This window comes from Chiloscyllium plagiosum, unplaced genomic scaffold (assembly GCF_037043375.1).
Source record: "Chiloscyllium plagiosum isolate Xiang-an unplaced genomic scaffold, Cpla_swu_hap1 HiC_scaffold_14, whole genome shotgun sequence".
Lineage (NCBI taxonomy): Eukaryota > Metazoa > Chordata > Chondrichthyes > Orectolobiformes > Hemiscylliidae > Chiloscyllium > Chiloscyllium plagiosum.
In genome coordinates, this window is record NW_028270152.1 from 30,921,031 (window position 1) to 30,938,139 (window position 17,109).

General features: G+C 44.5%; 2 protein-coding genes across 2 annotated transcripts in view; one reads left to right on the forward strand and one right to left on the reverse strand.

The window, feature by feature from the left end:
- Positions 1 to 6,395, reverse strand: part of efcc1 (EF-hand and coiled-coil domain containing 1) — a 95,700-nt gene extending 89,305 nt beyond the window's left edge. The window contains exon 1 of the mRNA XM_043707980.2: positions 4,545 to 6,395. Within this exon, the coding sequence (XP_043563915.2) occupies positions 4,545 to 5,650 (1,106 nt within the window). The 5' untranslated portion in view covers positions 5,651 to 6,395. The remainder of the gene's footprint in view (positions 1 to 4,544) is intronic.
- A 3,010-nt stretch (positions 6,396 to 9,405) lies between these two features.
- cfap92 (cilia and flagella associated protein 92 (putative)) overlaps positions 9,406 to 17,109 on the forward strand; it is a 92,558-nt gene continuing 84,854 nt past the window's right edge. The window contains exon 1 of the mRNA XM_087994262.1: positions 9,406 to 9,633. The gene's annotated coding sequence lies outside the window, so the exon portion shown is untranslated. The remainder of the gene's footprint in view (positions 9,634 to 17,109) is intronic.

The window sequence follows — 17,109 nt, forward strand, 5'->3', positions numbered from 1 at the left end:
AAACGCTTCTAAGGATTCACGCTATCTATCCTGTCTATGTCTGACCTGTGTTTCTTTCTTTTTCTTAACCAAACTCTCAATTTCTTTAGTCATCAAGCATTCCCTATACCTACCAGCCTTTCACCCCAACAGGAAAATACTTTTTCTGGACTCTCGTTATCTCATTTCTGAAGGCTTCCCATTTTCCAGCCATCCCTTGACCTGCGAACATCTGCCCCAAATCAGCTTTTGAAAGTTCTGAATTAGTGGTGCTGGAAGAGCACAGCAGTTCAGGCAGCATCCAAGGAGCAGCGAAATTGACGTTTCGGGCAAAAGTCCTTCATCAGGAATAAAGGCAGAGAGCCTGAAGCTTGGAGAGATAAGCTAGAGGAGGGTGGGGGTGGGGAGAAAGTAGCATAGAGTAAGCAAATGTGGCTGTGGTAGCGAGTTTGTTTCATGACATGGTTGAAGAGCTTCAGGGCAGAGGAAATGACCTGGGAGTTGCAGTGGGAGAGGGACTCCCTGAGATTCTTGTAGAGAGAGGAGGAAAACTTCTTCAAGGCAGGCATCCTTTGCAAGAGGATTCGCAGTAGGGTTAAAATCAACAAGGTAAAAACAATGACTGCAGATGCTGGAAACCAGATTCTGGATCAATGGTGCTGGAAGAGCACAGCAGTTCAGGCAGCTTGCCTAATACCATCCAAACTAGCCTTTCTCCAGTTTAGAACTTCATCTTTTAGATCCGGTCGATCCTCTTCCATCACTATTTTAAAACTAATAGAATTATGGTCATTAGCCCCAAAGTGCTCCCCCACTGACACCTCAGTCACCTGCCCTGCCTTATTTCCCAAGAGTAGGTCACGTTTTGCACCTTCTCTCGTAGGTACATCCACTTACTGAATCAGAAAATGTTCTTGTACACACTTAAGAAATTCCTCTCCATCTAAACCCTTAACACTATGGCAGTCCCAGTCTATGTTTGGAAAGTTAAATCCCCTACCATAACTACCAAAACTTCCCTAGTTGTATTTCCGGGAATATCCTCCCTCAGTAAGGCTGTAACGCTATCCCTTATCAAAACACCACTCCCCCTCCTCTCTTGCCTCCCTTTCCATCCTACCTGTAGCGTTTGTATCCTGGAACATTAAGCTGCCAGTCCTGTCCATCCCTGAGCCATGTTTCTGTAATTTCTATGATATTCCAGTCCCATGTTCCTAACCATATCCTGTGTTCATCTGCCTTCCCTGTTAGGCCTCTTGAATTGAAATAAATGCAGTTCAATTTATCAGTCCTACCTTGTTCCCTGTTTTATTCCTGCCTGTTCCAACTGTTTGAGGAGAAAGTGAGGTCTGCAGATGCTGGAGATCAACTTTCCTGAAGAAGGGCCTGTGCCCGAAACGTCGAATCTCCTGTTCCCTGGATGCTGCCTGTTCCAACTGTTTGACTTGCTGCTTTTCTCAACTGTACCAGTCACAGATTGTGCTGGCAAATGGGACTAGATTTACATAGTATATCTCGTTAGCATGGACGATTTGGACCAAAGGGTCTGTTTCCAGGCTGAATGTCTCTTTGACTGTATGATACTAAAGTGGCACAATCTAGCAGGGGGATTGTCCATCACACGAGTTCATTGACATAAAAACAGAAATTGCTGGAGTAACTGGCAGCATCTATTGAGAGAAAGTGGAATTCATGTTTCACGTCTAATGACTCTCCTTCAGAACAGAATTATCCAGCAATTTCTGATTTTGTTTCAGATTTCCATTATCCACAGTTCTTTATTTTATTTCATTGATATATATTGGCTTCCAGTGAACCAATGCCTCATTTTAAAATTCTCATTCATGTTTCAGATCTGTCCAAAATCTGATTCTTTGTATCTCTAAATCTTCTTTCAGCCTTACAACCAAGATATCCAGAATCCAATTCTGGCCTCACAAAGCATGTCCAATAACAACCATGGTTTCAGTTGCCCATCTAAGTTATAGAATTACCTCTCAAAACCTTTCGGTCTCGCTGTCTATTTTCTGCTTTTGTGAAACTCCTTAAAACTTACCTCTTTGATTCAGCTTTTCCCCATTTTCCTTATGTGGCTGATATCACATTTAGTTTGACAATGCCCCAGTGAAATGCCTTGTAATGTTTTACTGGATGAGAGATGCTATATAAATACAATTTGTTGATATTGTGCTCTGAGCTTTTCCTTTGCTGCCACTTAATTATAGCAACAACTAATTTACTACGACCAAGAGGTCATAACAGAAATGGTGCCCTCACAGCAACGAAAACTAATGGATGGAACAAAATCCTGTTAAACATCAATGTCTGTTGATAAAATGTCATTGTGTAGAACTTACACAGCTGTTGACAGGATCTGCCAGTGCTGTTTTGGTTAACATTGATGGAAATCCCAGAAAAATAGCATAAAAGCTATTGACATTATTTTTCTTGAGTTTTTACCAACTTCAGCTAAAGTAATGACAGAACATGTGGAAAAACTCCTACAGAACTTCCAATAATTGTATCTAGATCAGAAACAGAATGGGATCAAAGATGGATCTTGGGATACTCCTGAGATTACACTAAAGGTCAGAAAAGACACCACTGGGAGAAATTCATTGTCAATGACCAGACAGGTGAGCCTGAAAGCAGGCAAGGCCAGTCTCATTTAGGTGTACAATGGAAGAAGAACATTCGAGAAGGATGAAGTGGTCAAATACTGCAGAGGGGGTGGAAAATGGGAGGGGAAATACCCCATTTGGTCATACATATTTCAGTGCTCAGGCATGACAAAATCTATTTGATGGAATGAAACATGAAATTACAAGAAGGATGAGAACAGATTTGGGACTGTGGTGCTGGAAAAGCACAGCAGGTCAGGCAGCATCCGAGGAGCAGGAAAATTGACATTTCAGGCAAAAGCCCTTCATCAGGAATTGTCCAGCACCACACACTCGACTCTAAACTCCAGCATCTGCAGTCCTCACTTTTGCCCAGGTTTGGGAGGTGACAATACCTTCTGTAACTTTGGACAAGAATGAGAGATTGGGGATGGAGTGTAGGCTTGCAGAGGCATACAGGTGAATATGATGTGTTGTGGATGCACAGCAATGGGAGTTGGACACATTCATAATTTCCTCTATCATGAGGTCAGGAAAATGAATGATTTGGTGGGAATGTAAAGGGAACAGGATGAGGATATCAAGGGTGATATCAAAATCGAAAGAGGTACAGAAGAGAATCTGGAGAGATAGGTTCAGGGTTATGCAGATGATGCAAGCGGGTGGAGGGTGTAGTTGCATGAAGCTTTGTTTAGTGTGCAAAGAAATGTAGCAGAGGCAATTGAATGAAGATTCCATACATAGGATCAGAAGAGGTCCATAAGCTCTTGCTATTGAAAGGTGCACCTTGAAGGCCATTGCTGGCACTGGGTAAACGGATATAGAATTTATAGGATATCAAAACTTGCAAACAATACAGCCTATACTGTTGCAGATGTTTAAAAAGTAGGAAATGCAATTGCATGAGAGAGGTGACATAATAGGTTCAATTATTTCATGCAGTTATAGTCCTACAGCATGGAAATGACCCTTTGGTCCAACTCATCAATGCTGACCCGGTTTCTCAAACTAAACTAGTCCCATTTGCCTGTGTTTGGCCTATATCCCTCCAAACATTTCCTCCACATGTACCTGTCCAAATGTCTTTAATTGTACCGGCCTCTACCACTCCCTCTAGCAGTTCACTCCATACAAGCACCACCTTCTGTGTGAAAAAGTTGCCCCTTAGGTCCCTTTTAGACCTTCCCCCTCTCACCTTAAACCTACGCCCTCTATGTTTGGACTCCCCTTACCCTAGGGAAAAGACTTGGCTATTCAGCTTATCTATGCTCCTCCCTATTTTATAAATCTCGATAAGGTCACCTCTCAACCTCCTAAACTGGGGCGGGGGTGGTGAGGGGGGAATCCCAGCCTGTCCAGTCTCTCTTTATAGCTCAAACCCTCCAGTCCTGGTAGCATCCTTGTAAATCTTTCCTGCACCCTTTCCAGTTTAGTAACATCCGTGTTACAACAGGGCGACTACAACTGCACATTACTCCAAAAGCAGCCTCACCAATGTCCAGTACAGCCGGAAAGAGACATCCCAACTTCAATGTCTCAGAATTTCGTTCTAAAGCGCGAACTGGAACATTTCCAATATTAATTTACGATTGCAGCCGGAAGTTTTACTTAATGTATATAATCTGTTATTGGCATCTTACCTTTCAATGACAGATTCGCTTTGATAGCTGATACGAGGTAAAAACAATGACTGCAGATGCTGGAAACCAGATTCTGGATTAGTGGTGCTGGGGGAGCACAGCAGTTCAGGCAGCATCCAAGGAGCAGCGAAATCGACGTTTCGGGCAAAAGCCCTTCATCAGGATTTAGCCTGATGAAGGGCTTTTGCCCGAAACGTCGATTTCGCTTGATAGCTAATAGGTTTGGTGGTTGTTCAGTGCAAATCTTAAATGGATATATTAACATGGGTCATGGTACGATGGTATCCTTTATCACGAATCCTACCTGTAATATTGCAGCTCTGAATCCAATTGTGCAACACTCCTCTGTAACAACGGAACTTGTTTCGCTGTGGTCTCCAGACCTTTCACTTTCTCGAGGCTCCCCAACAAGGCTTGGCGCGCCTGTTCGACCCTTTTCCTCATCTGCAGCTGCTCCTTCCTCAGGTTCCTGTTGCACTCCTCCAGCTTCAGCAGAGCTTCCTGCGACCTGCCCAGCTCCCTCTCCAGCTCCTGGCTGAAGCGGATCGCCTCTTCGATCTGGCCGTCCCTGGAGCTGCGGATCAGCTCGATCTCCCTGAGGACACTCCGCAGGCCCTTGTGCTGCTGCTGCTGCTGGCGGGCGGCTCGCCCGGTGCTGCTGCTGCTGCTGCTGATGGTGCTAGTGGACGCCCTGCTCCACGCCAGGAAGCAGTGCTGGGACGGGTGGCTGGCGTGGCTCTTCCACAGGCCGACCTGGAGGGCGAGCGAGCGGGCGTCGCTGCTCTGCAGGGCGGCCCTCATATCCTCCACCAGCTCCCGCAGGCTCTCGTTCTCCAGCTCCAGCTTGGCGATCTTGTCCTCCGCAGCCTCCAGGGCCACTATGTCCTCGTAGCATTCCCGGCTGCAGGAAGCGTGTTGCTTCCCGGAGAGCCCCCTGGGCTGCCCCGGGGACGGCCCGGGGCTCCTCTTGCGGCGCCTGAGCGGACTCCTCAGCCGGATCTGGGTCTCGATGTGCTGGCTCTCTTTGGCGACCAGCAGCCGGCCCGTCTCGTACTGACAGCCGGCCCTGCTGCTGAAGTGGCCGCACAGTCTGGCGTGGAACTGCCTGAAACTGAGCTCCCGGGGCACCTGCTCCAGGATCCCCGCGCCCTCCTCCGGATCCGAGCCCTCGTCCAGCCCCAGGATCTCGCACAGGGTCCGGAAGTCCTCCCCGGGGATCCTGCCCTCTCCCTCGCAGTCCAGGTGGTGGAAGATCTCCTGCAGGTACTGGTCCAGCCCGGTGGCCAGCACGATGATCTCGTTCTCCACCCCCCGGTCCAGACCGTAGTGGTAAGCCAGCGCGCTGACGATCCACTGGGTCCGCCGGGCCGGGCACCTGTAGGGATCGCAACTCTCCGGCCTCTCCATCATCTCCACAACCCAACCTCTTCCAACAAAGAACACACGCACAGAGACACTCACCAAAGTTCACAACCCCCACCCCCCCCCCCCCCCCCCACTCAGCCGTTCAGGGGGTCGGGGTCGAGCTGGAGTTTAAAGGCACAGGGTTAGAGGCACTGTTCCCATCACTCATGGTGGTGAGTTGTGCAGAAGGTGCGCTCCCAGCTCGGGCGACTCTGTCACTGGGACCGGAGTTGCCCGATGCTATGAGTTTTCAGCGTTCGCTCATTCGCTCTCTCTCTCTCTGCTGCAATTGGAAGCGATTATCAAAATAAAAGTGCACGCGTTCTGTGTGACGCCAGCCAGGGGAGAGGGAGGGAGGGAGGAGAGGAGAGCGGGAAGAGAGGAAGGGGATGGGGAGGGGATCCAGGATGAAGGGCCAAAACTTGGTTCGAGATTTCTGATGCTTTGCTTTAATCCTCTCCTTAGCAGAAACGCCCCCGGTGGACCCGCGGCACTTTCCGCCCCGTTGCTCTGTAAACGCACACGTTTGCCGGTGGACGGTGTCGAAGCCGCCTCCTCGATTCCCTGACCACTTAACGGCACACCCACCCTGGGCACTCATAAAAGAGAAATCGCAGAACCAGACGATAGTTGCGGCGGAGTGAAGTGGCCATTCAGCCAGTCGTGTCTATGTCGGTCCACTCGCCCGCCTGTCCGCTGTAACGCGACAAATCATTCCTTTTCTGGCTACCACCCAATTCCCCGAAGGGTCCACACTATCAGGAAGTGCATCAGAGATTTAAACACTGTGTGAGAAGAGTTTTTCTCATTCCCATTGTTTCTTTTTGTCCACTACCTTAAATCTGTACCCCCTGCCTCTCAATCATCCACCACTAGGAACAGCTTCTCCCTATCTAATACCATACAGCCAGCCCTCAGGTAACAATCTAGTTATCTTCCTTTAGATGAATTAACGATAAGTGAATCAAATTTCCCCAATTTAAAAGGTTTAGTTCTGTTCTGTAGGTCTCCAATCAGAAAAAAACATTAAAACTTTATAATCTGCAATTTTAAATACTGTACATTGCTAAATTATTGCATTCATAAATTACAAAGCTTAAAAGTACAATAAAACATTTAACTGTTTGCCTTCAACTCCTGCTCGCTGCCTCTCCCACACTAGATCATACCAGAGTGATCGCTGACCCTACGATTGGCTGACCTATCAACTCCATGACCCTCCTGTTGGGTTCCCTGTTGGCTGACTTTTCTGCTCAACACTTCTCTCTTCCCTCCCCACTATGAACGAGGGTGATGACTGGTTGGAGGCAGGAAACAAACAATGGAGTACCCTACTAACTCCTACTAGCTTGGAGTTAGTAGGGTACTGGGGGTGGGCCACAAACAAGTGGTAATCAGAAGATCGGGGTGCAGGAGAGGCCAACCTAAAATTTAAAAAGTTCTGAGGAAGGGTCACTGGACCCGAGACTTTGATTTCTCTTTTTAAATGCTGCCAGAACTGCTGAGCTTTTCCAGCAATTTCTGTTTTTGTTTCCAATCTAAAATTTGCCTGTCATCGCATGTCACCTTCAGGATTTGCTGCAAATGTTAACTCGGGTCTTTTTTTTTCAATCTTACATTTCTAGTCTTTTTTTTAAAAAAAGGTATTTTGGGAGTATGGACATTACTAGCATGGCAAACATTTATTGTCCATAGGTCATCACCCCCACATAAAACTGTGCACCTTCTTAAATGTGCTCCAACTGTACTGCTAAGTAGGGAGTGTGAGGAAAACTAAGGTGAGGACTGGAGATGCTGGAGATTAGAGTCAAGAGTGTGGTGCTGGAAAAGCGCAACAGGTCAGGCAGCACCTGAGGTGCAGGAAAATCTACGTTTCGGGCAAAAGCCCTTCATCAGGAATGAGGCTGGGAGCCTCGGGGGTTGAGAGATAAATGGGAGGGATGTGGGGCTGGGGGCAAGGTAGCTGGGAGTGTGATAGGTGGATAGAGGTGGGGTTAATGGTGATAGGTCAGAAAGGAGGTTGGAGCAGACAGGTGGGAAGAGAGATGGACAAGTCATGAGTGTGGTGCTGAGCTGGAGGTTGAAACTGGGATAAGGTTGGAGAAGGGAAATGAGGAAACTAGTGAAATCCACATTGATGCCACGGGGTTGGCAGGTCCCGAGGCAGAAGATGAGGTTGTTCTTCTTCCAGGCGTCGGGTGGTTAGGGAGTGGTGATAGAGGAGGCCCAGGACCCGCATGTCCTTGGCAGAGTGGGAGGGGAAGTTGAAATGTACGGCCACAGGCGTTGGGTTGGTTGATGCGGGTGTCCCAGAGAATTTTACTCAGGGAGGATGACAAAGAATGTTGCTATCTGGTTGATGTATGAATTGAAGGGGAACTTAGAGATTATGATGGTATTGACATAAATATTGCCATAAATGTCTTTCCAGGTAGTAGGCTTCACAGGTTTGGGAGGTGATGGCTCAGAAATTTTGGTGAGTTGCTACAGTGCATTGTGGAGATGCTCAGGAGCCAAGATGAAGTGAGTGGATAGCATACTGATCAATAGGGCTGATTTGTCCTGAATGGTTGTATTTCGTAAGTTTTAATAGTGGTACATTCATCCAGGCAGTGTTCCAGACTTCCCTTAAAAGTAGTGCAGAGGCTTTGGAAAGTGATGATATTAGCCAAAAGGTGCAGAATATCCAGCCCCTAGCCTTCTCTGATGGAAACAAAGGATGGGAAATAATGCAATTTAAAGAAATAGTAAATTGGGGTGAAAATGCAAACAGTTTAATCTAACATATGTAAATGAATAACACAAACACCAAATCCAAATTTTCTGGTCTGAAGATAGTTAGAGACTAAACATACAACCCAAGATATACATTGAGACCCCTCATAAATCACAAAGCATTGATTCTGCAGGAATTGCCCAGGAAGTTTGAACTTTTCACAAGCTCTGCTCCCCAAAACCCTGCAAAAAGTCTCCAAAACTAAGTTTGGGTCAGAATCTGTGGACAATTCCAATTAAGGGACAGGCTCAGTTCTCAGTTCTCAATAAATAGAAAGCAGGAATCATCAACAGTGCTTCGCCCAGAGGCCCACTGAAAATGTTACCTAGTATGGTGACAAAACATCTGGAAATGAACCTTTCAGCTCAGCGAGCAAACTTACATCCAGAGTCTCAACCTGAGCTACAAATCTTCTCAAAACTTGCTCAGTTCTCAGCAGCTGAGAATGAGAGTGCAAAATGCTGTCTATCTGCCCAATGTCAGGGTTCATGGACATCATCTTCAGGCTGGAGAGGAATGTCTGGTGGAATTCAGTTGTGATTTGAAAAGTGATTCCACTGAGTGAGTATAAGTAGCAAAGATGCTAAAGTAAAATGCAGAATCACGAATATAATAATGTCTGGATTATTACTTGAAGCACAAGCAGATTTGAATCAGGTAGATAGCGTGATTGCACCCCCAAATCCCCTTCCCCTCAGTCTTGTTTGTGTGGGTTTGCTTTGGGCAGAGCTGACCAATTTTTTGCTAATAATAACTACCATTAACACCTACTCCTCATCAATGTTCCTTAATCTACACTGTTCATTTATATCCATCTCCATTACCATTAGCACTGTTTTTGCCTTTTGCTCTAGGTTCTTTATCCCATCTGTTCCACTTGCTTTGCCTCACCACTTATTTTTTTTTAAACAGAATAAGAACCATCACTTTTTCAGCACCCACCTCAGTTCTGAAAAGGGTCATATTGGACTTGAAATGTTAACTCATTGCTGCTATTCACTATACATGCAAATGATTTGAATGTTAGGATGAAATGTAATATTTCCAGATTTGCTGATAACATAAAACTAGATAGGAAAATAAGTTCTGAAGTGGATACAAACATGCTTCCAGGGATTTAAACGGGTTAACTGAGTAGGCAACAACATGGTGGATGAAACAGAATGTGGATACTTCGATAGGAAGAACAAAAATGCAGGGTATTTCTTAAATGGTGAGAGATTGACAAATGTTGATTGTGTATTCTTGTGTATTCTTGTTCCTAAGTTACTGAAAGCTAATATGCGGGTGCTACAAATGGTATGTTGGCCTTTATTGAAAGAGGATTTGAGTACAGGAGTAAAGATATGTTGCTGTAATTGTCTTGAACCTTGATGAAAGCACACTAGCATGTTTTGTGCTGTTTTGGTCTCCTTAGCAAAGGAAGGATACAATTCCCATAGAGGAAAGGGAACAAAGGTTCATCAGACTGATCCCGGGAATGATGGAATTGTTCTATGAGTAGATATTTTTTTAAAAACTGGACATATATCCCCTACAGCGTGGAAAAATGTGAGGTGATCTCATTGAAGCATACAAAATTCCTATAGGGATTGACAAGAAGGAAGGATGTCTCCCTTGGCTGGGTGTCTAAAATCAGAGACATAATCTCAGAATAAGAGGTAAGAATGGGATGAGAAGAAATGTTTTCACTCAGAGGGTGGTGTATTTTTGGAATGGTTTGCTCCAGAGGGCTTTGGCAGCTTAGCTGTTGAGTGTATTCAAAACAGGGATTGGTAGATTTCTAGATATCTATTAAAGATATTGAGGGATATGGGGATATTGTGGAAAATTATACTTAGACAGAAAATGAGCCATTATCTAATTGAATGGCAGTGTAGGTTTGAGTGGTCAAATGGTTTGCTCCCACTTCTATTTCCTATCTTTGTGTTTACCTTCCTGAATCATTACTCAAGAAATGTTACATGGAAAATTCCTAGTCTAACTCCTGGATAACTGACCCTTTCCCCTTATACTTCCACCACCCCCATCCAACCAACTCATCTCTGACCTGATCTACTTAGTCCAACATGACAACCCTTCTCAACCCATATAACCACCTCACACAGCTGCCACCCCACCCACTTATCCACTCACCCAGCCCACTCACTCACCCACACATTCATACATTCACTTAGCTATTGTCTCATATAATCATTCATGAACACAATGAAAAACTATTTTAATGCTCCCAAATCTTTTTTTTTTGATGCGTTGATTAACATTTACCAGAATATGGCAGCTTGTGCCAAAAAATGGGGGCATGGCTTAAATTCCTGAATGATCCTGCACCATGAGGAAGTAGTTCAGTTTAATTTATGGTCAGCATCTCCAAAGGACATGGGATTAGGAGACGTAGCCAAAAATGTGGCATGCAGTCATAGTGCAAAAGATAGGGATGGAGTGGTAAGTGAGTGCCATCAGTTAGAAGACTTAGGCCAAGAAAATCCAAATTCTGTTCTTCCCTCAGTCACAGCAGATTTGTTCATTGTTCAATCTAAATGATAGAAATTTGATAGAAACATCTGCACCATCTGTCCATGGGCATGTTTTGAAGGACAATGTGGTCTAGTTATGGACAATGTAGAACTTGAATAATTAATGTTGATAATTCATTTGTGAATGCATTTTTTTGAAAACAGACAATATATAAAGTAACAAACAAATAATGGTTTGGAGGTGCCAGTGTTGGACTAGGGTGTACAAAGTTAAAAATCATCAGGTCAACCACCTAATGAAGGAGCAGCACTCCAAAAGCTAGTGCTTCCAAATAAACCTGTTGGACTATAACCTGATGTTGTGTGATTTTAAACAAATAAACAAGGTCTAATGTAAGGCCAAACATGGGAGGTTAAGGTTGATATTACTAGTGGGTCTTCAAATGTTATACTTAATACTTTTTCTATCTTTAATTGGAAATTCCTGACTACATGAGCTTGCACTTTAATGAACAATACAGCTTTCATTCATAAGCTAGTTATAATATACTCCTAGGGAAACTCAACACCCACACACGATATAAAGCAGGACGGGCAGCATATCAATCTTTAAAATAAAACTCCTGCAATATCCAGTAAGACATAACATTTCATAGAATTCCAGTAGAAATATATATTTTGAGATTCATTCTGTTCATTAAGAGACTACTTTAAAGCAATTTGTATAAACACAGTTAGCAGAGCAGCTGGAGCAGTCAACTCCAGCACTACGTGATTGACCTTACACACAGCAGGCTAGAGAAGAGTTGTTCTGGCCACCTCCTCCCTCCCTCTGCCATAAACATGCCAGAATAAATTTCTCATGAGCACCTGCAATTTCCACCAGAGTTATATGGCAATAAAAAAAACAAGGCATTTTAGAAAACATTTGGCCTTTTGTGGAGCTGTTTCACTAACCATCTGCCTGCTTTGAAACATTGTTAAATTGAATAAGTGGCGCAATATATCCATCAGCATGAACTGTGAGAGGATCCAAATCCAATTTTGTGCATGAAATAAACCCTTAAAGGGGTATGGTTGTGTGGGTGGGGTGGGGGGAGGGGTCAATTATTTCTCACATCAGCATTAGTAGGGCAACAAGGACTTGATGGATTCAATTGGTTTTCCGTTAATGTTGATGCTGTGCCTGCTGTCACTTTTAATATAGAAATCAGATCATCGAATTTACGGAGGATCCCTTTCTAATTTTAACACAGAGCTGGTTAAGATGTGCATCCCATCTGATCTGATTAGTTTTTATCAGCAAGTGAGCTTATGAGGCTGCCAAAACGTAATTTTGTGATTAACTTTTTGGGGCTAGACTCAGGAGTACATAAAAGGTCTGTGCTACCAAAGTCTAAATTTCCCCACTTGTCTGTCAGAAACATCCTCCTCACTTCCCTTGTTGCCAGTTGGGCAGGCTCCACCACCACCCCCAACCCCCACACACACACACTCTCTCTCTCTCTCACTCATATCTAAAAATCACAGGTATTGGTAGGGCTCAGGTCTTTAAATGCTGCTTTGTAGCTTCTTCTTTGGACAGGAAGGACAGAGATTCTTTTCTAAGCGGGAAGTGATCAAATAGATAAATATCATGAACACTGTTTGACGATCTGGCTGTGAGTAAATAGAAATTTTACAAAACCTGATGAGGGGTGTTAATATGAGATTCACAATTTTCATTTGTCTTGCTCTCTGCTGAGTTTAACCTCATCTGTAGTGGTAGCACTTAAATGTCTTCCCCTTCCTTCCTTTCAGTTTCCTTCAATCATAATAGCACACTTGTCTGAATTCCTATACTACTCAGTTACATCCTCTGCTTTGCTCAACCTGTGTCGTTTTTCATCCAAGATCCAGATTATTCTAGAGTTGAAAAATGTGATGCTGGAAAAACACAGCAGGCCAGGCAGCATCCAAGGAGCAGATGCTGCCTGGCCTGCTGTGTTTTTCCAGCATCACATTTTTCAACGCTGGTGTCCAGCTCTGTAGTCCTCACTTTCTTCCAGATTATTCTATCCTAATATGCATTTATTTCCGAAAGCTACTTACAACACTTCTCTTGGAGAAGTAGCTGAGACACAATACCAGGGAGCAGCCATGGACAGAAGGACAACCACTATTGCCCACCTGGTCTACATTGGAGGAAGGGTGCTGATTATTGTAGACAGAAGCATATGAGGCTGTTTGATGTCAGTTCAGGTTGAAAGATTCATTCTGTCTATAATGATAGTTTCTGTTGTTTTATATGCATTCTCCACTAGGGCTTTATGAATCAGTGTCTCTCAAATGTTCAGCTTTTAAAAAAAAATCGACCTTCCTGGAATTGGAACCAACATTTTAGTTTCAGTAGCATTCATTTAGTTAGTAAGATGCAATTGTAATATGGGATAATTATTAACCCAGGTATTCCTCAATGTGGAGATCCGACTTGGGGCACGCTTTGAAAATTACAACAAGGTAAAATGCAAATGCCTCCATGATTAAAGGAAATTGATTTACATATTGGAAACATAACATTTTATGTGTAATCAAAAAGGCTTGTTAGTACTTTTTAAATGCATTTAGATGCCCTTAAAGCTCCAGAACTGAGCCACTTTATACAGTGATAATGGTGGGAAGTGGGGTTGAGAGAGCAAATCCTGTTGTCGAAGGTGCTTTAGTCACTGGGGACTCCATTGTTAGGGGGACAGTTAAGAGATTTTGTGGGAACGAGGGAGACTCATGGTTGGTGTGTTGCCTCCCAGGTGCCAGGGTCATGATGTCTTTGATCATGTTTTCGGGATCCTTGAGGGAGAGGAGGAGCAGCCCCAAGTTGTGGTCTACATAGGCACCAACAACATAGGTAGGAAGACAGATGGGGATTTAAGGCAGAAATTCGGGGAGCTAGGGTGGAAGCTTAGAGCTAGGACAGTCAGAGTTGTTATCTCTGGTTTGTTGCCCTTGCCACATGCTAGCGAGGCGAGGAATAGAGAGAGAGAGGAGTTGAACGCGTGGCTACAGGGATGGTGCAGGAGGGAAGCTTTTGGATTCCTGGATAATTGGGGCTCTTTCTGGGATAGGTGGGACCTCTACAAATAGGATGGTCTTCACCTGAACCAGACGAGTACCAATATCCTGGGTAGCAATTTGCTAATTCTCTTTGGGTGGATTTAAACTAATTCCACAGGGGGATGGGGACCTAAATCGTAGATCGAGTATACAGGAGGATGAGAGTAGTGAGCTCAGAAATAAGGTTTCAAGGATGAAAGAGGGCACCGGCAAGCAAGAAGTTGGTTTGAAGTGTGGCTACATCAACACCAGGAGCATCTGGAATAAAGTGGGTGATCTGGCAGCTTGAGTTGGGACCTGGGATTTCAATGTTGTAGCCATTTCAAAAACATGGGTACAGCAAGGACAGGAATGGTTGGTGCAGGTTCCAGAATTTAGATGTTTCAGTAAGAACAGAGAAGATAGTAAAAGAGTGGAAGAGGTGTGGCATTGTTAGTGAAGGACAGTATCACAGTGGCAGAAAGGATGTTTGATGAGGACTCATTTACTGAGGTAGTATGGGCTGAGATTAGACACAGGAAAGAAGAGGTCACCCTGTTGGGAGTTTTCTATAGGCCTCCGAATAGTTCCAGAGATGTAGAGGAAAGGATAGCAAAGATGATTCTCGATAGGAGCAAAAGTGACAGGGTAGTTGTTATGGGGCTGAATATTGACTGGGAATACTATAGTTCAAGCACTTTAGATTGGTCAGTTTTTGTCCAATGTGTGCAGGAGGGTTTCCTGACACAATATGTAGACAGGTCAACAGAGGGTGATGCCACATTAGATTTGGCACTGGGTAATGAACCCAGCCAGGTGTTAGATTTGGAGATAGGGAAGTACGTTGGTGATAGTGACCACAATTTGGTTATGTTTACTTTAGCGAAGGAAACGGATAGGTATATACTGTAGGGAAAGAGATATAGTTGGGGGAAAGGCCTATTACAGCGCGATTAGGCAAGATTTAGGATGCATAGGATGGGGAAGGAAACTGAAGGGGATGGGCACAATTGAAATGTGGAGCTTATTCAAGGAACAGCTATTGTCAGGCAGGGAGGAAGTTGTTGAGTATGGGAGCCGTGGTTTACTAAGGAAGTTGAATCTCTTGTCAAGAGGAAGAAGGCGGCATATGTAGGGATGAGATGTGAAGGCTCAGTTAGGGCACTTGAGAGTTACAAGTTAGCCAGAAAAGACCTAAAGAAAGAGTTAGGAAGAGCCAGGAGGGGAGATGAGAGGTCGTTGGCAGATAGGACCAAGGAAAAACCTAAAGCTTTCTATAGGTATATCAAGAATAAAAAAATGACTAGAGTAAGATTAGGGCCAGTTTAGGATAGTAGTGGAAAGTTGTACATGGGGTCAGAGGAGATGGGGAAACTCTAAATGAGTACTTTTTGTCAGTATTCGCACTAGAAAGAGACAATGTTGTCGAGGAGAATACTGAGATACAGGCTTCTAGACTAGATAGGATTGAGAATCACAAATAGGTGTTAGCAATTCTGGAAAGTGTAAAAATAGATAAGTCCCCTGGGCCAGATGGGGATTTATCCCAGGATTCTTTGGGAAGCCAGGGAGGAGATTATTGAGCCTTTGGTTGCAATCTTTATGTTATCATTGCCTACAGGAATAGTGCCAGAAGACTGGAAGATAGCAAATGTTGTTCCCTTGTTCAAGAAGGAGAGTAGAGACAACCCTGGAAATTATAGGCCAATGAACATAACTTCAATTGTGGGTAAAGTGTTGGAAAAGGTTATAAGAGAGAGAGGATTTATAATAATCTGGAAAGGAATGTTGATTAGGGATCGTCAGTACAGTTTTGTGAAGGGTAGGTTGTGCCTCACAAACCTTATCGAGTTCTTTGAGTAGGTCACAGGTGGATGAGGGTAAAACAGTTGATGTGGTGTACAGAGGAAGCTCGATTATCCGAATATCAATTATCCGAATTTCAGATTATCCGAAGGTGATCTCAAGGTGCCAATAGAAACATTATGTCAAAGAGCTGTTTCAATTCTGAACATTGTTTACAGGTACAATGTTTAAAAACTAACTCGGCTCACTGAAATGCTGCCACGAACAGTCCTGGACAGTCCAGGCACCATCTCTACATGACTGACCTCCTGCCCTCTCTCTTCTCTCCCCACCTCCCCCACACTTTCCCTGGAGTTCTACATGGGGATGAACCGTAAAGCCCCCTTCCCCAGATAATCTCTCCAACATTGTTCTGTACAGGGCAGAGGTGGAATGTGTCAAAAAGTTAGTAGTAAAAGTTGTGTGTGTGTGTGCTATTCGGAGACTTACCCCACAAAGGCAGCAGCAGTCTTACTGTTGGTGTCCAGTCTGGCTGCTCGGGGTGGGGGTGGGTGGGCGGGGGGGGGGGGGCGGTGGTGTGAGGGTAGACAGGTTTGGGGACGGGCGGGATGGGAGCGGATATGTTGGGGTTGGGGGACGGAGTCTTGCTCGCAATGAGCTGCTGCCTAGTCTCCTGAAAGGGAGCAGACTTGACAGAAAACTCCGAGCCGCAGAGAAAATCAATTAACCAAATAATCAATTATCCGAATGAAATAGTGCTTGTCCGTCTCGTTCGGATAATCGAGGTTCCTCTGTATATGGATTTCAGTAAGGCGTTTGATAAGGTTCCCTGTGGTAGGCTATTGCAAAAATATGGTGGCATGGGATTGAGGGTGATTTTGTGTTTTGAATCAGAAATTGGCTAGCTGAAAGAAGACAGATGGTGGTGGTTGATGGGAAATGTTCTTCCTGGAGTTCAGTTACTAGTGGTCTGTTTGGGTCCACTACTGCTTGTCATTATTATAAATGACCTGGATGAGGGTGTAGAAGGATGGGTTGGTAAATTTGCAGATGACACTAAGGTTGGTGGAGTTGTGGGTAGTGCGGAAGGATGTTGCAGGTTACAGTGAGACATTGATAAGCTGCAGAGCTGGGCTGAGAGGTGGCAAATGGTGTTTAATGCAGAGAGGTGTGAGGTGATTCACTTTGCAAGGAATAACAGGAATGCAGAATACAGGGCTAATGGTAAGATTTTTGGTAGTGTAGATGAACAGAGCGATCTCAGTGTCCATGTACATAGATCCCTGAAAGTTGCCACCAGGTTATAGGGTTGTTAAGAACGCATACGGTGTGTTAGC